General features: G+C 36.6%; 1 protein-coding gene across 4 annotated transcripts in view; it reads left to right on the top strand.

The window, feature by feature from the left end:
- Nucleotides 1–20,132, top strand: part of CNTLN (centlein) — a 196,297-nt gene extending 176,165 nt beyond the window's left edge. For all 4 annotated transcript variants that reach the window (XM_063320958.1, XM_063320959.1, XM_063320962.1 and 1 more), the window contains 3 exons: nucleotides 9,858–10,043; nucleotides 11,398–11,475; nucleotides 19,414–20,132. In XM_063320958.1, the coding sequence (XP_063177028.1) occupies nucleotides 9,858–10,043; nucleotides 11,398–11,475; nucleotides 19,414–19,515 (366 nt within the window). In that variant the 3' untranslated portion in view covers nucleotides 19,516–20,132. The remainder of the gene's footprint in view (nucleotides 1–9,857; nucleotides 10,044–11,397; nucleotides 11,476–19,413) is intronic.
- Nucleotides 20,133–22,846: the final 2,714 nt, after the last annotated feature.

Genomic DNA, 22,846 nt, shown 5'->3' with positions numbered 1-22,846 from the left:
TTATTACATTCCAAACTGTCAACACTTTACCTAGAAAAGTATACCCTGAGTGATTATTTTGTGTTGTATGAAGTAGGTGATGAGTCTGCCAATCTGTGTTCAGTCAGAATCAGCATAATATTTGGTTACAGGGATGCATTCCAGTCTGATGAGAATCAGTGGTCTTATCTGCAGAGTACACATCTTTAAGAGAAGGTGTCCTATATGCAAAGCAAAATTTGTGTAACTGAAAAAATATCACCATTAAAAAACCCCAGGCATTTATTGCTTCTTTTTCACTATGCCTGCTGCTTTAGGAAAAAAGGAGAAGCACAGCTTTTATTATGAAGTACCAACCTTTCTTGGTTCTTAGAAGAAATTGGTGATAAATTAAGCTAATCTCCATCAGGATTACTCTGCATCTGGGATTTAGGCAAATTGAATCAGAGGCCTGAATAGTGACAGTGAATATCTATTAGGCTGTAAACAGAATAATAGGCCCTGTGAATTTTAATGAATGAAGTGAATGGGTGAACTCTTATAGTTTACAGAAGGCGTGTGGTTAGTGATGCATACAGTATGCCAGGAACAGCATATAATGTAGATGTCTTAATGGATAAAATCTTGATTATTAAAAATGAAGAATAAATAGAAATATTTTGAAAAGCTTTTTCTTACTCTTCTTTTTATTTGCTTTTTAGGCTTAGAAGGATAGCACTTCGCTTTGTTTTTTACTATGATAGGTAAAGATGATAACAGATGTAGCTTAAGTTATGTTGATTTTTTTTTTTATTAACTGTATTAAGAGTTTAGAAGAACTGGTTTAAGTGATTCAACCTATGTAATCAAATAGCAAGGTATGTCGGGTTTCTGTAGCTGCACATGTATGTCTCATGCAAAGTTCAGATGCATGTGTGATTTTGTTGATGTTAGTACTACTTTCATTTTTCTTACAGTGCCTGGGAACCATTCTCATAAACCATGACTCTCTAATACTTAGATACTGTGTGAACAGATCCAACTAACTTGAGGTGAAAAGGAAACTATTTTCACCAACTTGCAAATAACTTCCTTTCCTGCCTAATGAGTACAAATTATATAGTAAAGGCTCTGGGCTTGAAGCCATTGCAAAACTTTTTGGCAAAATGACAGGAAAAGTAGCAAAACTTTGAAAAGGAGGAGAATGGTCTCCAGTAATGATTTCTTTAAGAGTTCGTGTAGAAATAATTGTTCAATGTATGTTGATCAGATTACTAAGAAAGCAAGCACAAGCAGAGAGAACGGAAAGCACCAATATATAGAGCCTTGTGTAGTCTCCATGGTAAATTAGAAAGGAGGAAGTTGAGGGGATCCCCCAACAGACATGCTGAAAAAGCTGCAGAGAGGTGGGAAGAGTCCTAGGAGGGTGGAATTGTAAGAAAACAAGAAGTGACAGTATTTTAAGAAGTCACAGTTGATAAGATTTATGGCACTTTTTTAAGAGTATAAAGAATGCCAGAGCTGACCTCTTAAATTAGGTTTCAAACCGGTTTGTTTGAGCAGTGCAGTGGTCTTACACAGGGCATCTGGTTTATAGTTTTTATGCTCTGCATGTGCTTCTGCAGAAACATAGCATAAGCTCAGACAGTGAACTGAGCATCAGGAAATCTTGGTGCTCTTCACATCGTGGTAGCTGACCTGCTATGTGACCTTTGGAGTGTTGCTTCACCTCCGAATTTCTTGGTCTGCCCTGAATATTCTTTGTTTGCCATGTCCAGTATAACTGTGCTGACTTTGTCTGCCCTAACTGTTCAGATAATAAACTCTCTGAGATCCCAGGCATCTCTCACTACATGTGTGTGAAGCTCTGTCAGTGCCTTTTTTCTTTTTTTTTTACTCTGTGTAAGTAACTGTAATATATGATGTTTTAAAGGAATGATACTGCTTTTGCTAGCACCTGTGTAAATCAGAGGTAATTCTGTTGAAACTAAAGAATTTACAGCAGGGAAAAAATTAATGTAAATGAGGTAGGACTTAAATGCTGAAGTAAATAGGACTTTAAATTATTGTTATTGCCCATTTCACATAAATATAATTTTAGAAACCAATATATTTGGACAGAAATATTCTGACTGTCATCCCACGCTGATTATACATATTTCAACTAATTTTCTGCTATAAAGAAAACTATTATTTTTTTCCTGTTATAGGTCACAAAACATCATAATTGTGTTGAAAATTTAGCAACAGTACAATGAAAACTATGGAGTGTTTGCTGATACCTAAAAAGAAGGTCTAAGTCTGAAAACATTTGTATCTACCGCTTTTGACAGTCTTAAAGCTTAAGGTACAGGAGAGATTAGATAACTGTGAAGCTGCAATATTATATATGACCAAACGGCCCTCAGATCAGTAAACACCTGCTGTGTGTTCTATAAATGAGGTGCTCAGCTGATGCAATAAGAGGGGCTTCATTCTACTTAAAGTTATGTAACAAAGAATGCTATGAAAAGAAACAGATTTTTAAGACAAGATTTCAGGCATAAATGAAAGTGTGATAGCTAAACAGTTATCAAGTGAGGATTAGATTAGAAAATTAGATTAGAAAAGAAAAAGAGAAAAAGCTGACCAGTAATACAAAACCCCCTAATTTTTAATCACAAAGGGAATTTTAAAACAAGTAAGCATACTCTTAAGTATATATTGCGTACTTCTCTACAGAAATATTAACTACATTGTAATTGGCCAGAATAAACCCATTGCTGCATCTTCGTTTAAATATAGTTTGTTTTGAAAACAATCTAAAATTAATAGCTGTCCATCACTTAAGTCACTTCTCTATTAATTTGTAAATAAATTGAACTATGTTTTAGGACATAGCACAATGTATTTAATTTCCTTTCTTATAAATGTCAAATATAGGTTGAAATATTTTTATTATTCTTCCCTATGGTTTTCCGCACCTGGAGCTGGTTAAGAAAACACAGTTGTAAGAACATTTTCAATTTTGTCCTTGAAAATAAATTATTATAAAGAAATAATTTTTTTTCAATAGTTTTGAATCAAGAAGGAATACTATTTTGGTAGAGGATGTGGGATGACATTGGTAGCAAAGGGATTTTTGAGAAACGTGGACAAATACAGCATTTAAACAGTTGCCAGCCAAGTGAGACTTTCTCCCCTCTGTTCTCCTAATGGCAAGCAGTAATAATGCAATTTAAGCCAGCATAGTTGTACAAATTCAAATCTTACCAGTGATAGGCATCAGACTACCAAATTTTAGGCAACACAGTTTCTTTCTGTCGTTGTACCTCGACATTCTTCTTTCTTATAGCATTTTAACTGTTTTTTGGGTCTGCAGTTCTGAATGCCAGGAAGCTGAGTTTTATGTTCAAATACTGAAATCCTGAGGCCCCTTTTATGCTGTGTGACTCAAGGACTTTATCAGTAAAGTGAATTTAGCTTTAGTAGTTGAAAAACAATACTGTGCAAATCTGCCATCACTTTTCCAGATGTTCTTACTATAGTTAGGTTTGGGATATTACTGAATTCACCTTTTCTAGTTCACAGCCTGTCATCCATAGCTCAGAGCCATGAAGAAGGCAGGGTTGGGCGAGGATGCTGGACTGCAAACTGGAGATAGCTTTTGCCAGAAGGGTAGAAGAGGACGGTAACATTTTAAATGACTTCAATTAATTTTTCAGATCTTGTCTGTTAGATCCTTAGTTATACTTATGTGTTAATGGATATGGAAAATCAGGTTGTACAAACGACTGCAGTATCACATTATTTTGTATGTACCTACTGCAATTTCGTAGTCTTTAGGTAAAATGGAATTCTTGCCAGCCTTCAGGTGATGCATTTCTTCCAGGCAATGTGTGCTTTCATCTTCCACTGATCTCTGTGAAGTTGTGAGCACTATTGTCAGTGACAATCAACCTAAGATTGTTTATTTTAAATATATCTATCAATCTGATACCTACCTATCCACTAAAGGATATATTTCTCCCTTTCAGTTCTTTATTGAATTAGCCTTTGAAAATTTGCAGCTCTGCTAGCTTTTAGATATATTGTCACTCTGATATTCCCTTGAATGTGTATCTTTTTGTTTTGCTTGGGTTTTAATGCATTCTATAGCTTGTGTACTTTATTCTTAATGGAAAAGATAATAAAAGCCTATGTTAATTCCTTTAAATATGTGCAAATAAAGAGCTGAGCCACGTAGCTTGAACATATACATTCACAAATTTTAGAACTAAAGCAAAACTGTGACTGAAGACAGGTAAATAAAACCAACACACCACATTATAAATGTGACCTGTGTGACATTGGTAAAAGAATGTTACTACCACTTTAATATTTGGCAATAGCATTGTTGGTCGGTACTGAATACAGAAGTTGGCGGAGGAAGATAAGACTGGTCTATATCTCCTCTACACCTTTACCCGCTACTTTCAGGGCATCTGCTGGAGTCTCTGAAATCACATGTGATCTCTGGGGATCATAAGAATTAAGTTAACCTCCTGAGGCTGACTCATTCCCATGGGTCAGAATGCTACATGTTATAGCCCTTGGCCAGACAAATCTATTGCAGTGGTCTGTCTTGTCTTTATTTCTTGTCTACACTCTTGTCCCTTTTCTGATTGAAAAAAAGTTATGCCTAGAAGGTGTATTTGTTCAAGTGGAGGAGCTAGTTGAGGTAACTTAAGTTTTATATTTATATGTATATATACATTACTTTAGAAGAGGTTTTCTATTCTCTGACATACAGCAATCATGCTGTGAGGTGTTTACATATTGTTTCTGAAAGTATTCTGCAAGTCATTTTTAGAGGTGCAGTAAGAACCAAATAATTGTACTTTCACTGAAGAAACTTGAATGCTTGTTTCATCTGCTGAAACAATGCATGACATCATCTCTTTGTTTTACTTTGTGCATTCATTCTGTTTTGTCTTGTTGATCATGAGCTATGTGGGGGTGGTAATGCTTTCCCAACCTTTTACAGCACTAGGATCTGCCCTAAACTTAGGCCAGCAATAATTGTGCTACTATAAAAGTAGAGAATTTCTTTAGACTCAGCATTCAGTTCTGTGAAATTCAGATCTTATTTTCCACAGACAGGTGCAACATCTTCACAATTCTTTTGTTTCTTTAGGAAACTTCTGGAAGACAATTAACTCCATCCCAACCAGACCCAGCACAACATTATTACTGTTGTACAAAGCACAGTAAAGCTTAAAATTTTCCATAACTAACATGAGCCATGGCTTCTGCCGTGAGATCTGCACCAGTGCAAGACTGAAATTTATCTATACATAGCTGCAGTGCTAGCATCAGACTTTGGTTTGTCTTGGGGCCATTAAGTTTTATTATACTACAAACAATAACAATAAGAATGTGCAAATTAACATGGTAATTACAAGAATAATTTTAGGCATTGGCTTGGTCATATGGCATTACTTGGGGCCATTGATCAATTTGTGTCAATTCCAGGATCAACCAGTGTCAGAGCTTTTTGGGATGTAAAGACCTTATTAATAGTGTATTTTCAGGGTCAGTGTATCTCCTCAGCTTCTTTGAATTTTTGATGAAATATGACCTTTTAAATGAAAGAAGACCTTTGGTTTTATACATCTAAAAACTGGCAAAAGATCTAGTGCTAAGTGTTTGCATGCTGAGACCAAAATTAAAAACTATTATCTTCAGAATTAATATAAAGTAAATAAAGTAAAAAGGCTTATAAGGGAGATATTTTAGAACTGTATGCAACCCAGTAGATATAATATATACTACATCACCATATGGAATTGGTAGATAATGCAACAATTGCTACCGATTAAAAAGAGCTGGGTACTTTAAAACCATGTTGTTAGAATTTTAAACTTATTTTTTTCTAGTCAGACCAGTAGCAATTGCACTGGTCTGACAAGATGTGTTTTCAGGAATTAATCAGGGATTCCTATTCTAGTTGTCTGGTAGCAGCTAAGTGTGTCCCACAGGAATAACTCTGATGGTAACATCTAAGTTGGGAAAATGGCTTTGCTAACAAAATATCCCCTGGATTTGACACCAAAGAAAAACAAAGAGAAAAGATCAAATCCTAGTATTACTAGTACTAATAAAGGCATTGTTATCATACATCAATATAGTACTGAAGTCATATTCTGCATTGATTGCATTGCAGGCAGTTTGTACCGCCTATGTATGCTAATAAGTTTAAAACCAAGCAGTTCTGAAATACAGAGTGGGAAATGTTTTAGTTTAAAATCCTACACTTAGCTCCAGAATGCATTATATCACTTTCTTAATCAAAGAATGATATTATACTGGTTTCAGTACACTCACCAACAAAACCTGTGTTGGTTAATTCTTAGGTTTTTGTCATTTTCAGTTCGGAAATGTCTCTTCCTAACTCAATTAAAGACCTGTGTGGCTTTGACATTGAACATTTCTGTAGTAAAGCATGAACTGACATATAAATGAAATCACTAATATGTAAACAATTTAGCGTATAAATACATTAATATATGATGGATGAGGATATATCAACAGAAAAAGCAATGTAATATCATAGGGGGGCTATAATTTTTTAAGGCACTTACCCTGTGAAAAATGTATAGCAGAACGTTATTATTACGACTTAATAATGTCAAGAAGGCAGGTTCAAAAATAGCTGGTCTCTGACAGTCTGATTTGAAAGTCCATGAAGTAGCCTTATTTTTCACATATGGTATGTATTTCACATATGCTTTAGTGTATTAGAACTGCTCAGGGAAAAAAGGAATTGAAGTGCAAATCCTCTATATATGTGATCTACCGTGATTATATATAACGTGTATGCTTGCGTATCAAAATCTGTTACTTGTAATTTTCTCTTTCCTTGATTTTTGTTTTAACTTCCTTTTTTTTTCTTTCTTTTTTTCTCCCCCTTCCTTTTTCTGTTTTTTTTTTTTTTTTTTTTTTTTTTTTAATTTTTAAATTGCTCTATTTGGGCTCTTTTTGGTACCCTCCTTTCTGGAGCTCTGAACTCAAAGACAGGCACAGTCGAGTTGCAGTTTCTGGGTTCCACTATTGCTATCGGCTTGTTCATTCATCATGAACCTCTTTTGGCATTTGGATACATCAATAAAATTTATCTAATAATAACATAAGACTATTGTCTGGCAATGTTTCTATGTTTTCTGAGATGTTCAAGTTAATGTTTATTTATTATCATGCTTTTTTTTTGGTCTGTGCTCAGCTGTTTACCATTATTTTTAGTCTTTCCATGTGCCTTTGCAGTTAATTTCCTTGATGTTTTACTCCTTTAATTTACATTTCCTCTTTGCACCAGTATACAAATGTGCATCTTTTAGCCTCATTACCCGTGTCTGAGGGAGATCTCCTTACTTATAAAATTTGGGAAGCTGATTCAATTTTATTGAAAAAGAACAGTTGAGCTTATTTTTCCATTGTCGAATCCATTTCCTACATGTTGCAGGTGCCAATTTACTGTTGGACCATTTCAAATGCTACAAAAACATGTTGTGGTTTATCTGTAATTTATTTTTTTTATACTGTTTGCTTTTCTACTTGGGGCTCTCTCCTCTCTTAGTCTATTGCCTTCTATGAGCTTGTTCCAAGTTGCCCCAGCTCCCTTTCAAGTTTCCTCATTCCTTTCAGCTCTGTACTTGCAGACAGGTCTATGTACAAGGTGTTTTGTCGGAAATACCGTGGATGGAGGGAACCACACTTGAATCAGAAAATGAGACAAACTTCAGTGTACCTCTTCTCCCCAAATTTGTGGCAGGGTAATTTTATTTTTAATAATTAAATTTTAGCTAAATACAGAAAACTGTTAAGTTGGGAAATGGTAGAAAAATAAACAAATCTTGTGATCGGATGAATCTGTTGTGCTTTCTTTGACATATATCAGCAAATGCTCTCTAATGACTGTATTTTGAATACACCAGAGGCTGTAGAGTACTTTACCCCAAATGCCAATAAACAGGCTTCATAATTCTGCAGTCAGTTTCTACGAGATGAAGGCATTCTGCAGAAAAATAATTTTCAGGAGTTAATCAGCTACTGGTGCGAGATAGTTCAATAAGATGAGCCCCAGATATGACGATCGAAAGAAAACCTTATTTTCTCATTTTAAACTCAGCCAGGGTGTCTGTGTTGACAATCACAGTTCTGCTTGAGTCATGGAAGTTGAATATGCTAGGAGGATCTTCTGACAATGAGTTACTGCTCTTGTCTCTCAGCCAGCAATTTTTAAATAAAATTGTCTTGCTCTACTTTTGACAAAACATTTTTGTCATAGTTTCATAAATATTGAAACAAAATAACTTCAGTTATACAACCGATGATTTATACTGATGCTTAGTGTTATTTCACCGAACCAGAGAACTTTAGGAATAGGAGAGGCAGGAACTTGAACCATCAATTCTTTGTTGTGCAGTTTGGCTCATGTTCAGCTGTGGAAGGTATTATTCAAGCTCAGTATTTGTGTGGTGTTGGGGAGCAGAAACCAAAATCAGGTTTGGATTCCGTTCAGCTTTCATTCAGGTCAACAACGTCTTTTCTGCAGGATGTTTCATACTGTTTCTTTTATTCTAGTTTTAAATAAACAAAGGAGAGTGGCCTCAGCCCTCCTGAGTTTCTTCTTTCCTGTTAACTGCAAGTACAATTTTTTGTCTAGTCATCTCACTATTTTTTCTTTTCCTAGGTTTTTACATCAGCTTTACTAAATCCCAGTAATCCCTTTTTTCCATTCCAGAAAATGGTTCTCCTTTCCTATCTTTTAAACCTTTCAAACAGTTTTATTTTAATAGCATTCTTCTGGTTTTTCTGGATATTTTTTTTAGGCTGTGAGCATCTTTCTGGCTTAGCATTTCAGAAATGATCATAGAAAAATTGTCCTTTATTATTATTGTCTTTATTAGTCACTAGTAGTAATAGTAATGACAATAAAGGCAGTTTAATCTATGCAGCATTAGCAGCATCAGACATCCTATCAGCTGTAGCTCTTGTTTAAAACTAACTAAAAGTCTTCAACATCAGAAATGGGATCTAAAATTGAGGCTTCTCTTGGCACCCCTGCTTCAGACCTTGTCAAAACCAGGATTAAAGAATAATTGCAGTGGTTCTGGTCTGGCACCTGATCTTCCTCCCACCACCTGGGCTGGTATCTGTTTGAAACACCTAATGACTCCTAAGAGCGCCCTTGCAAAGAGTCTGCCTGGCCCACATAGTCCTTCTTTATGGACCGGCTGCACAGAGAATACAAGCCCTTCCTGTGCAAGCCTTGAATAATAATACGGTGGACTTGTGTGCTCCAAGGGTATGCTGCTGATCAACAAAGGATAACCGCCACTGTGGTGATTTAGGTTGTAAAAATTATATGGGTAAGAATCAGTAGCCAGGGTAGTTTTGGAATTACCCTGTCTTGATGGGAACCAAAATTTCAGGCTTTGAATAAAGAGGTATACTGGTGTTTCTTCATGCAGTGAGGTATGGATAAGCTTTAAAAAGATCTCTGACCACAGTAAAGCCTGACACTTCTGTTGTTATTTCAAGGACATTTCTGGTAAACTGGATCAGGAAACGATTTTTAATTGATTCTGCAGAAGGTGCTTTGTCTTACTACTGATGGCATTATGCATACAGTTACTTTGCTAAAGACACAAAAAAAAAGTACCTATATTTAAGAACATTTTCTGGTTTAATGTATCATTCATATTTTGTGTTCTAAACACCATGTTACTTAATGTGAGCATATATCCTATTGAACCAATAACACAGAATGAAGATAATTCCCATCTAAAGGGTCTTAGTCTAAATGATACTGTTTTTTTGACAGTGTTTGCATTTTAAGAAAAATTGCAATGGAGAATTTTTTTGCTTGCATCTTCCAGGCTTTAACCAGAGAGTTACAGCAAAGCGTACAAGAGCTGAGAAGAAAAATCAAACAGGCAAAAAAAATGGAAGAAGTGAGAGCATGCAAAAAGGGTCTTTCCCAAGAGTCTGTTCAGTTGGCAGCATCTATCCTTAATGTTTCAACAACCGATCTTGAGGAGATATTAGAAGTAGAAGATGATGAGGTAAGTTATTTTAAGGACCCTTCATTAAAAAGGCGGTAGATCAGAAGATGCTGTGTATTTCCATTCTTGAGGAAAAAGATTTCTAGGTAAAGACTGGAATTTCATTGTGCAGCATCCAGCACAAAAAGAACAGAACAGTTGGATTTAAATAAAAAGGTCAGGTTAGAGACTCATAAGGTGGCAAGACTTCGGGCATGCATAAATAAAATATAAGTATACTGTTTCGAGCAGGTAGACGTAGAGGCATTATTTGAAAATCCTTAGTAGTTTCCTTTTCCATGAGACAATTTGGCAGATTATACATTTTAAATAGACTTCTGCATTAATGAAAACAAAATTAGAATGTGTCTTCCTGTGCCAGATTGATTCCGTTGATGCTTCCTTTCTTGAATTGTGATATCTATTAAAGGTATTTATAGTAGACAGACGGTTTCTGGGGAAATCCATTGCCTTTTTTCGTTGATTCTGTCATACATTTTACTATGAAATATGTGGTAGTGTTTCATCAAATCACTCCATTAAATAGAGATACGGTAATAAGATTTCTTATCCAGATTTATTTAGGCTTGATCAAATAATATATAAAAAAGCCTGTGCACTTACTTTAATAAGAGCTTCTAGGAGTTAACTATTATTGGGGTGTAAAAGTGTTCTGGTGATGACTTGGGTTTAGCCTTATTGGAGCTTTATATTACAGAATTCACAAAAGAGAGTTTTCACATTGGTTAAATAAAGGTTCGTTGTATGTGTATGCACTGATACGGATTACACTCATGAATACAAATAAAATGGACCAACATCTACCCTGTTTACTAACATTTATACACCCCTGTAAAGTGATTAATTTTGGCAGAATTGTTCTATGCTTACCTCATTCACAAAGTAATTTCTACATCTCGTATCTTTTGTTGTAATCACTGTTGTGAATATATATGTAAAACACAAGCATACTTAGCTATAAATGGAATGCAAATTTAAAATACCGGCGATGAATTTACACTACACAAATTTTAGATATATAATCCATTTGTCACTTTGTAGACTCAGGAACCTCTAAAACTTGTAAACTTGTAGTATTTACACATTGATCACGTGTACACCTGTATATTCGTGTGACAAGAACATGCTGTTCATGCTTCTAGGGTCATACACAGATAAGGGTAGGTTTATAAATTTAACAGAGCCCTCATACTTGGTGGATATGCTTCAGATAACTAGTTTTGCAAGCATAGTTCCCACTTCCACATGCTGTTTATTTAATGTATATTCAGTTACACATTTCCTTTAATGTTCGTTAGGTTCTTCTCAGGTGGTGTCAAAATATTGTGTCTATGTTATATTTTTCTATTTTTAGGAAACAGCAAAGACAAAAATGGAATTTGAAAAAGATAAAGAATGGCTGCAGTATATACAGAAACTTCTTGAAGCACAGGTGCTAAATTTATATCTTCCCTTAATGAATTATAACTTTACTTTCTGCTCTGAGTGGCTACGTGTTTTTAGGTTGTAATTATTCCGTTGCATTTTTAATTATGTTGCTATTGATGGTCCCAAACTATACTGTGATAAAGCGATGTAAAATCCTTGTTTTGCAGTGTTTCCTTTTTATTTCTCTTAAAATAAGAGTCACTGGATAAAAACGAAGAGATGTTAACCAAGGGTTTGTGGTGGCTAACTTAACCACTGAAACCAGTGAAACAATGCTGGAGAAAACAAGCACAGATCTTGGCAAATGTGTTAATTGGATTATTGAAACAGTGTGTAACGCTTGCTAGAGTGAAAAGGATCCATTCTCTCATACCTCTTAGGAAAAAGAGATTTTTTATTATGTGCCTTTAAAGTTAGTAGTTGATATGGACACCTGAGGAGTTCATGGGTTTCAGTGACCTTTTACTGTGGACCTGTTTCCAGTCAATTCATGTTTTCCTCATAGCCAGACAGCTGTTTATTATCGTGTCTTCTCGCATTCTCTACAATATTTTCTACTGAGACCTCGAGCAGCTTGTTAGTGGGAAGTAAATATTGATTTGGCATCCTGTCAATGCAGAAAGAATGAAAAAATTTCCACCAGAGGCCCCTCAAACATTTTCCTATCGACATTTTCTGGGCAGAGAGGAAAGCTGCATAGAGGATGACAAGGCTGAGACTAGCAGAAATCCCTGAGGGGTCCATTGAGACTGCCGCTGTGACCTGTGTGATACTTTTTCTTCTCTTTCAAGTCTTTTTTTTAATACACACGGAGTCTGCTGGGATGCTCCCCTCTTGTAAGTGATCAAGGGCAGTTTATTGGCAGGTGAGAGCCCTGCTTTTCTAGCCACAGTCGGCTTTTGTTTGGACATCACTGACAACATACACTGACTCTTGAAACTTTTCCATTATATTTTAGTTGTCTCCTTTATTCAGATGATGGGTAGCTGTTGTCTGAAAAGAAATAAAATTTGATGTATAAATCCAGTGTTCCTAATGCGTATTCACTAGCATGGGTCTGTTAGCAGTGTAGTTCGTTTCAGTTAAGAATGTGAATGACTGAAAATATTTTGAAAGCCATTTCAAGGGAACACTCACATTCAGATTTATATATTTTATCATTAATAGCTTTTGTGTCTAGATTGTGTCCAATGACCAGATTTTTAAGAAATGACAGTTTTCCCCTCCTTCATTATCAAAACTTACTACCATTAAGACTGTTTAATTGCCGCAGTGGAGGAGATGGAAATATCCGTTTGCTTTTACTGGCTCTGTCAGAAATACTGGCACTTTAATTTAACCTCATAGTGTAACATGGAAGCAGTAAATGCACAAATATTTCTATTCACTAAATTGCCTTCATTTTAAGAATTATTTTAAAATTTATAAATGTCAAGATTCTGTCCATATTATGGGCTACAAAATAGCAATCTGATTCACGGAATATGATGAAGAATTCTTATTCTCTTTCTTCGTTATCATTCTTTGGTAAAGCATTAGAAAATCCTAAGCAGAATTTTATCACTTCTCTTCGCCTGATACAGACAGACAGCAAAAACCAGAGCACGGAGACCAAGGGGGTTGTTGACTATGTAACCAACTGTATTAGGATTGCAAATGTTAGCTAAGGATAGAGGAGCTCATTGCTCTTAGCTGTATAAGTTTCTGTACAAGTTAGTAGTGGTTTTCAGTGGTTTTTGCTCCATCTTGTGGGGCTCGTCAGGAGGAGCTCTGAGAGTAAAAGTAATTCTTGGTAAGCCGACTGTCTTTAGAATTGCAAGGGGATTAGTGATTTTTGGGACCAGCCAGCTATGCTTTTCATTTCTGCCCATGCTAAGTCGCACAGATGGAAATTGCTAAGATTCCTTGGTCTCCATATTTGGGAGCAGCTCACAGAAGAGCTCTATGTCCTTTAAAATGCTTAACTCATACCTTGTAGATAGTTTGGTTTTGCATTGGTAGTAGCCATTGGTAATATTTAGTAGGCATTGGTAATATCTCTGATCAGAAAAATAAAGCTTATGGTGAAGTGAAAGCTTTCTGTCAAGACTTTGCTCATAACAGGCTGCTTACTTAGTGTTACGGGTTGGCAAATTGCGTACCCGCTTCCGTCTTGAACAGAGACGGAGGCTTGGCCTTTTCTGTTATTCTGAGAAAATGATCAGTTGAAAATTTCATCAGATCACTTAATATTGCAGTTTGATATAGTGTCTTTTTGTGCCATTGAGCCAGGACTTGGGAACATAATTGCCCAGCAGTATTGATTTAATTGCCTAGGTTTATTTGTGGACTCCTAATTATTGACTGGAGGTAAATTTAATGGAGAAACCTTTATGAACACTGGGAAACTGCTGCTGTTGCTGTTATACATAATGAACTGCATCATATCCCTTTAGATCATTCTTCAAGCTAATTTTATTCCGCTGTGACAGTACGATAACATTTAAAATGTCATAGACATTTTATTTTTATTACTGACATACGCCATTTTACTGCTGCATTAGAATTTGGGGGGGGGGGGAATGAGGGAAGCACTAGTTGCTTTTTACTGTCATTTTATACATTCCCCTAAAGTGTAATGATAAAGATAGCACACCTCTGTTATACACTTCATCTGTCCCTTTATTTTTTATACTCTTATGACATGAAAAAGTCTAATTTCTGTCAGCTTTACAAGAATATTAATATTTCAGCGATAAATATTTTTGCATTCCTGAGGCTCACAGACCCCAGTCAGAGTTTGTGTCCTTGTTTTATCAACTACTATAGAAACACGTGGAGAAACTACACCATTGCTAAGAAGCTTACAAGTTGATATAGGCATCATAGAGCATCAGCATGCTATTATGTAAATAAGAATCATATAATCGAAAAGTACAATCATGTTCTGAATTCTACCAAGCTGTTAAAAATCACTTATTGTCTAAACCTACATCTTGAACAGCCAACAAGTGTTTTTTCAGTTGCCTTTTTGTATTTGTACGTTAACACCCAATGACTAGAGTGTTCTCAGTAAAGCATAAAAATGAAACATCTTAATAACTGACATTAATGTAAAAGGTAAAAAGTTCTCTTGCCTTTGAAGTACATGTATGTGGAGAGGCTTCACAGGAGCACATGCAGATGTCGGATACCTGCATAGGGGTATCTGAGTCTCGTATAAAGATATCAGACTGATTATGCATTAGTGATTGGGCATGGGAGAGAGAAGCTGGGGAAGGTATCGCATTATAGACCTTTGAGTTTTTAGCAGTTCATGGTATTTGGGACAGGAGGGAACAAGTATGGTTATCCCAATATGTATGTGTGTTTACAGCTTGAATGGCAAGTGATGAGGCGTCTGCCTACTTTCTCCATACATCTGAGTATGTCTGTCGTCTTATTTCAACCTGGCACAGTATAGTAGCACTCTCTTTTTATAACCATAAAAAAAACCCCAAACAGACCACCAATCTTCTCTAGCTTTTTCTCATCGTAGGAATCTTATATAGCCAAACCAAGAGGATGACTTCTTTTCACATAACTTAGACAAGATTTCTTGTACCACCCAAAGTTTTTGTTCATTGTGACTGATTGTAAGGAACAGCATCTTGGAACAATCCATCAACAATTTTGTATCTGAATACACATTTTAGCCCAATCCAGATTACAACCTGAAGTCTCCAGGAACTATTTGTTAATAAAATACAAATCATTTGCCTAACTCTTCCAAACATTGAGCCAAATGACAGCATTGATTTAGCATGTCCCTTAATAGATATACATCAGCACTTGCCTTCCCTCCCTCCTCATGTGCTCCTCAGGATATCACATCTCACATAAACAAAGCTGACTAACAAAATCTTTCCTCCCATGACCTCCCATGGCCATGTATGAATCTACAAATCATATTTCAATGGTGAAAACTTCCAGAAAAACTCCCTCCCTCTGTTCTGTGGGCGCTCTGTAAGCATGTGTATAACCCATCTCTAGAACAAGGTGTTTAACACTCTTCATCAGTAGGGATTTTCCCCAACACCCTTTTTAGGATTTGCACTGGCTTCTAAATATAGATTTCCTGTGGTGTCATCTCTGAAAGCGCACTAGCAGCTATGATTGTTTCCTTTCAGATTTCTTGGATTGGAACTCACCTGCTTTGCTTTTATTAGTCTCTCTCCAGTGGGTGTCTGTCTTCTGCTTCTCTTTGAACAGGTCTCTCCTTATTGCCTGTCCGCTGCTTGCACACACACATATGTATTCACCCATCCACAAACGCACCTGCGCACACTCAACACTGCCACCATCACCAGGTGTTTCCAGTACCTGCGGCTTCAAAAGCAGCACCAGTGCAGCCTGAACCATATCCTGGGCACTGTTAACATTGGTATCAGACCACCGGAATGTAACCATGATTTTCTTGTCGTTATGAGAATAAGAGCTCAGCCCTGTGCGTTGATAATCCATTATGGTATATATCCATGTCTTGTCTCATGCACACAAACAAAAGCAGATTACATCACTTGTCCTGAATTGAAAACAAGGAGAGATTGACTTGATTACTCACGGTAAGAATACAGACAGGCACATAATACGTATTTATATAATCATGTATATACAGCCATCACAAAGCAGAATGGACAAAGAACAATAGTGAAGTATTGCTCTAATTATATTTTTTTTTGGTAAACTTTGACTTTTAGTTTATAGTGAAATTAGGAGGTTTTGGTCATTATACCTTGGGTTTCTTAGGGTTTATTTCAGGTTATTCTTTGTGGTTCACTTAATTCAATTTGAGGCAGCTCGGCAGTGTGTTTGGATAGTTTTGTTGGGCAAATGTATTATGCTGATGATCCATATGGGGAGATGTAAAATAGTTGTAACCAGTAATTTGTGTATTCCAGACATTGAATACTTTTATTTTCGTGTTAACACAGTTTAGGCTTTGTGAAGCAGAGGCCAAGTAACACTGTGCTCTGTGAATGGAGATGCTATGTCTCATTAGAATAACAACATTGCCTTGCACTCATTATGAGTCTTTACTGGCAGATCAGTGTATATTTATGTACTTGTGCTGAGTGAGACTCAGTTGTGTGGTGCAAGGTTGATAAATATTACAAGTTTATTTTTCACAGAAAATATACTTTTTACAGAGAAGAAGTATACCCAAGGTCAGAATAAATAGGTGAGAGAAACAGAAATAACTATCAGCATTCCTGACTCTTTTGGATCATATTACCTTGCAGTTATCCGTACAGCAAGTTATCTGTCTGATAAGTTGTGTAAGAAATAGGTCATTTCATTCATATCACTTTCTGGTATCAAAGAAGAAATCTATAATTTTGGTAAAGATAAATAGATAAATAAAAATCTTTAAATCCACCTGTAGTTTGTGCTCTCAAATTTTCTGAATTTGTACAAATCAATTAAATACTGCTTCTCTTAAAGCCTAACGTAAGGTACTGATTTAGGATCGCTATCATTGTTAATGCTTGGTGTTCAGATAAATTGGTTGTGGCACAGATAACTGGAAAACATTTGAAGGAAGTATCATTCTGCTTTAAAATATATAATTATCAGTGGTATAAACAAGCTTTCACTCCTTATGTGTGCACTTAGCACGCACTGAACTCCCAAAGCCTTCCCCAAGCATATGGCAGGTTTGGAAGCTGGGATGAGTACTTTGGAGTAGAGACATCTTCAACGGTTGTGAAGTTCTGGGGAGATATGTAGAGGGAAGCTTCCCAGGATAGTTACAGAGCCATCATTAAAAGTAAATCTGACAGGCTTCTATTAAAGATGAAGACTGTAGAGATCATCCTGTTCTGGGTGTCTGTATGAAAAGAAAACCAGATAAAAACATACAGCACTTTCTCTGAAACCAACAAATGGTGAAAGAATGACATAACATTCAACTTTCAAATGCTCTTGATTTAAATGAATGATTTAAATGGAAAGAGTTCTTGAAAGATCACTTTGCTATGACATGGAAAGCACAGAAAGTAGAGAGCAGCAAGTAAAATGTAACTAGAATGATATGAGCCAGAGACATCAATAAGAAACCATTCATCTCAGAGACAACATTAAGGAGGTAAAATGTATCAGAAATGAATGTAGTCAGGCCAGGCAAGAAGAATTAAAGACTTAGCTAATGGTATAGTGTTCTCGTAAAAAACATATTTAAACGAGGGAGAGCAATTAGAGTGAACAGGATGCTGGAGTCAGTGTTTTTAAAGCACAGTAGCAAGTAAGTGTCACAGAATTTCAGATAAGATTATGTCTTATATTCTCTGAATAGATTCGTGCTCAGTGAATTGGATCACTCTATTCCCCAAAAAGTCATCACAATAGTGTACGGGAGAAAGCTGACAGGTGTAGAAGACTACTAGAAAATTCTTACCATAGATAGAAGTTATTTGTGACAGATGGAGACATGTCTGGCCAGCAAGTACTAGCCCTTGAAAACCCCCTTTCCTGTAGAAAAGGGAAATAATGCATATTATCATCCTTTTTCTGTAACTGCAAAGTGACTGTTGAGCAATACGTAGGATTGCCATTACAGTCACTTCATGACAGATGCTTGCTATTAACAAGATTTTACTTGCTACCATTTTAGATTTTTTTTCTGACTTGTTAGTGATTATAAATATCAGTATATAGATATATCAGTTCAGACATTAGACCCGCATTTGTATTTTATGTACTTTTACATCTGGGCTTTTTTGTTTGTGTTATGTTTTTTTGTTTCATATATCTAGGAAACAGACAGTACTCTCTCTGGTAAAAGCACCATAAGGTTTTGTCTTTAAGATGAAACAGAGAAGTGAAAAAATAAATTATGAGTAGTGATACTAGAGAGTGGTTCTAGATGCAGAAGTATTGCCTTGAACTACAGTTGTGAAAAGCAGAGGAAGCTGGTGATTGGCCTGCTCAATCAACTCCTATATTTTACCTAATTTATTTCTGGTGACCTTATTAAGGTAAAATCATTTCTTCTGATATGAGCGTCAGCTGTTACTTTTCATGTGGGACTGACCCCTCAGTTGCCTGCTGGTCTCACCAGGAATTCAAGAAAGCTGGCAGAGCTCTGTGAAGCTCACACAGACTTTCCAAAGGTTGAAGGAAAACTGCTCTGCACTCCTCTTGTGCAGCACCAAAAGCTCTCTGGGTGGAGCTGCAACGACTAGTGTTTTGTACCACCTCCAAAAGTACTTCGCAGCATACAGCCATGCACCAAGACTGTGAAAGAAAACCTCTTTAAGCATGAAAGCAGTCACACTGAAAAATATAACAAATCTCTTTCTTTGAAGACATCAATTGTGCAAATACATCTTGTATGTCAGAGGAGATATAAAAGAGGTTTTCACTTTTCTCTATAAATATGTAAATACAATTTTTTGGTATCGTGTTTTTGACGAGCAGCTCAATCCAATTGGACATTTGGGGTTTTGTTTTGCTTGGGGTTTTTTTTTATTCTCAGGTTTTCATGTGTGAATTTAAGGCAGTTGCCACAGCATTGAGAGCTGTACTGGTAGTTCTGTCTCATCCTCCTGAGAGTAGTGAATATACACTACCATTTCTGCATGCCCTAGAGATGACTGTAACCTTTTATTGATCAGCTGATTGAAGATAAATGACAGAGCTGCTGGTACTGCAGTTTACATCATTAACATGGTCAGTAAAGCATGAATTGTTCAATAAGGCGTTTATCTTTTTTCATTTTACTCTGTTCTTTTATCATTTTTATGATAGAGCACAAATGTTCAGACACTAACCAGGCAGGTGAACTTTAAAGATCAGATGTGTGCTTGTGTGGCAGTTGTCAGAACTAAGTAAAATGTAATGGCTTAAAGGTATTTAATAAATGTTTTTCACATGAAGAAAATAAAGTTCAATGATAATTTTACTTACTATGTTTCTTTTTCAGTTTCCTTTTGCATCACCTTTAATGGATGCCATACTGGAAAAATTAAATGAGAAGAAGAAACTGGTAGAAGAGTATAGTTCTCTCATGAAACACACTGTATGATATTGGTAAGACCTATCTTTGCAAAGTGTGACTAAAATACGTGTGCTGTCTCCTCATGTCTTTCCTCTTCACATACTGTCAATACGCATGTTCAATACATAAGTAGAAACTGTGAACTAATTAATTGTTGAACAAGAGGAATTAATTACATTCCTACTTAGAAAGGAGTGAGGTGTTTGATTCCTGAAGACAAAAATTGCTGCAAATCAATGACGAGTTAAAAATGATTTTCCTTTAAATGCATTAGCAGTGAACACCGATGCAGGCTTTGTAGTGAGAGGATGTTTTTGATATGATCAATACACATCTGTACAATTCCGAAAGTAAAAAAAGCAGCTAAGTAACTCCTGCGTGTACTCGTCAGTAGAAGCAGGATTTACAAAGGAACTGGGAATATCATTGAGATTTTGAATATCTAACTTCTTTTAGCTTCTTTGTAAATCCCAGCTTTATGATATATGCTACATAAAACGATATGCTTTCTGTATGTTGGGAAAAATGAGAAAATGAATGATTGTAGAAAAAATGTATTCAATATAGAGTAATAGTCCCAGGAAAAGCTGTATTTTCTTCTGAGTTGGAGTGTATTGTGTACAATGCATTTAATCGTATTAAAAAAATTCAGTACAATAAAGTTATATCCAGTGTGGTTTTTTCGATAGTTCTTTCTCAGCTAACACCAAGCTGCAAGTCCTCACTTTCCTTGGGAAAACAGTATAGAGTTTTAGTCAGTTGTTTCCACCAAGATTTCTCTGGCAGCACTAACAAATAACTGCTGCTTCTTCACATCTTTGATCTTAAGAGTTTGTATTCCACTGGGGACAACTCACCTGAAAAAATGAAAGACCCAGGTTTATGAAGTCATTTGGTATTAACATTTAGCTCTTATATGTCGTTCTTCATCTATGGATATCAGGTTGTTTTACAACAGATATCACTATCATTATTCATATTGGGTGGGGAATCAGAAGCAAGATCTATTTGGCCTAAGATCACTCAACACAAGCATGAAACAGAAAAGTTTTCTGCATGTCAGTCCAGTGCTTTTCCTAGGATGTCACCATGCTGCTTTTAATTTATGGAGTTTACTATTTGTTGTCTCTAAGAAAAGGATGAGGAAGGGAAGACATCACTAAACTTCTGCTCAGTTACACCTGGTGAGAACAGGGGCTTGAGAGAATCTTTATTGAAATAACTGAAAATCACGCAAACATATTCCACCTGCACCTGTAAATGTAGACCTGGAACTAGCCCTATGTAAAAAAAGAAACACATCTTTAGGAATGGTTGAACACCACCTTTTCTAAGGCAAGAAATAAGGGACATCATATGAAACCATCAGGTGACATACTCAAAGCAAGCAAAAGGAAGCCACTCCCATGCAAAGGGAACAGAGCTCTGGAACTATTTGCCTCCGTGTTTTACTGAAGTTAAAATTTACACAGGCTTCAATGCCAAAAAAATTAATGCCAATAAAAATTATGGAAGATAAAGCCATCAAAATATGTGGAAACCACATTCATGTGATTTTCAGTAATGCCAGCAAAATGTATTTGAAAATAGTTTCAACGTAATGTCTATTGCTGGGGGATCGAAAGAACTTCATGAAGCTAAAGCTTAATGAAGATTAGCCCCTTTGTCTTCATTTCCATGCTCTGGAAGACCTGCTGGTGCAAGTCAAATCTTCGTGCTGATCTTAGTGTTTGCTCATCTTTTGTCTTAGTGAAAGCCAGGAATATCAGCTAATTCACATGGAAACTGAAGAACTTTTTTGAGACAATTTACCAAGCTAGTACCTTTTTCTCATAACTTAAATGTCTTGCTTTACTGGCCCTGCAAATTTCTGTATCTCCTGGGCACTTGGGTACAGAGAGAACCCTTTTCTTGGACCAAGAGTAAACAAGAGCGATGTGTGCTGCGGAACCAAATGATGATCTACTTCATCTGAAGAGAGAGAGCAAAACAAAGTCCTTAAACTGAGGTGGAGCCAGAATTAGCACCATTTTTTCAAGGAACGGAAAATACAGCGTCAAGTGTTTTTTTTATTTGCAGCTGTTTCCCTTGTGCATCATGTCACAAGAGACCTAACGATGCTCTACAGAGAAAATTAATTCTCTGTAAATCTCTGTGGCCTGCGCCTTAAGGATCGGATTCATTTTCTCCTTCTTTTGAAAATTATTAGAGTCAATAAGCCTGATAAGCTTGCTTGGTCAAAACATCATATTTGGACTCTAGCAAAACAAGTTCTGCAGGATGTACCTCAGTACAGATACATCTCTTTACTGTCATTCAGGCCTTGGGCCATTGTCTGCCATTTCTCTGATGAGACTTTAACTCCTTCAGGTAAGTGTTCACTTGCTTACGAGTGAGCCTGCAGAGCTGCCATCAGCGCTCCGGCTCCATGGAAGAGGCAGATGATGGCTCACGCTGGGAAAGTGAGTGGGTCACTGAGGGCAGCAGCGCAGCGCCTTGGTCAAGGAGCAGTAAGCCAGCTACGTGGGAACTGCACATAGCCTTCCAAGCAAGGAAAAGACTTCCTCACTTGGCCCAGCAAAAAGCCTATCTTGTTGTCATGGGCAACAAACCCGTTTCATGTAAGGGAATTTCCATCAAATTAATATATTGGCTTCTGCATTATTTTAGCTGCCCTAAGTCTGCATGGCATCACATCCCCAGCTGCCACTTTGGGATTTTAAGTGGGGTGTCAGTCTTTGGCCGGCTCTAGCAAGCGGTCCTCAGAGAGTTGCTCAGGAAACCTGGCTGCTTTCTTTGGTCATACGTCTATATGCTTGCTAGCTTGCTTGCTCATCGAGTAGCAGGGTGAAATGAATTCTCAAAATAAATTGTGGCTGCTATAGCGTTGCCTTTTTGGTTTCTAAATTTACAATTACAAAATGCACTCTGTTTCTGGTATTCCTACCGTTCCGCTCAGCGAAGCTGGTGCACGCAAGCCTTGTGAACCAGCAAAAATGCAAAATGAATGGCTGCCAGGTCTGTTTCCTCAATCCCTCAAGCAGCCTGTTTCTGGCTGGTGCTGCTTCTCTAATGCAAACATGTGGAGAGAGGCAGAAGGAATCTCTCACGACGCTTTATTTGCTACACCATCTTGTTCCTCCTGATGCAGAGAGAATTGACTTAAATTGTGTATTTTAAGAAATGGTTTTTTTTAAAACCCTGCCCCCAGCACTAATATGATTTTACTTTGGCCTCTCTGAAATATAATAAGAAAACATTTTGAAAATAGGAGCACGCAGACTAAGGGCTGTCTCCCCTTGGATTCTGGTGTGTTTGGTATTTCTTCCATGGCATTTATCACTTTCTTGAGTCAGCG

The sequence above is a fragment of the Chroicocephalus ridibundus genome, chromosome Z (assembly GCF_963924245.1).
Source record: "Chroicocephalus ridibundus chromosome Z, bChrRid1.1, whole genome shotgun sequence".
Classification (NCBI taxonomy): domain Eukaryota; kingdom Metazoa; phylum Chordata; class Aves; order Charadriiformes; family Laridae; genus Chroicocephalus; species Chroicocephalus ridibundus.
The sequence above is the reverse complement of the archived record's forward strand: the minus strand, read 5'-3'. Positions and strand labels throughout refer to the sequence as shown.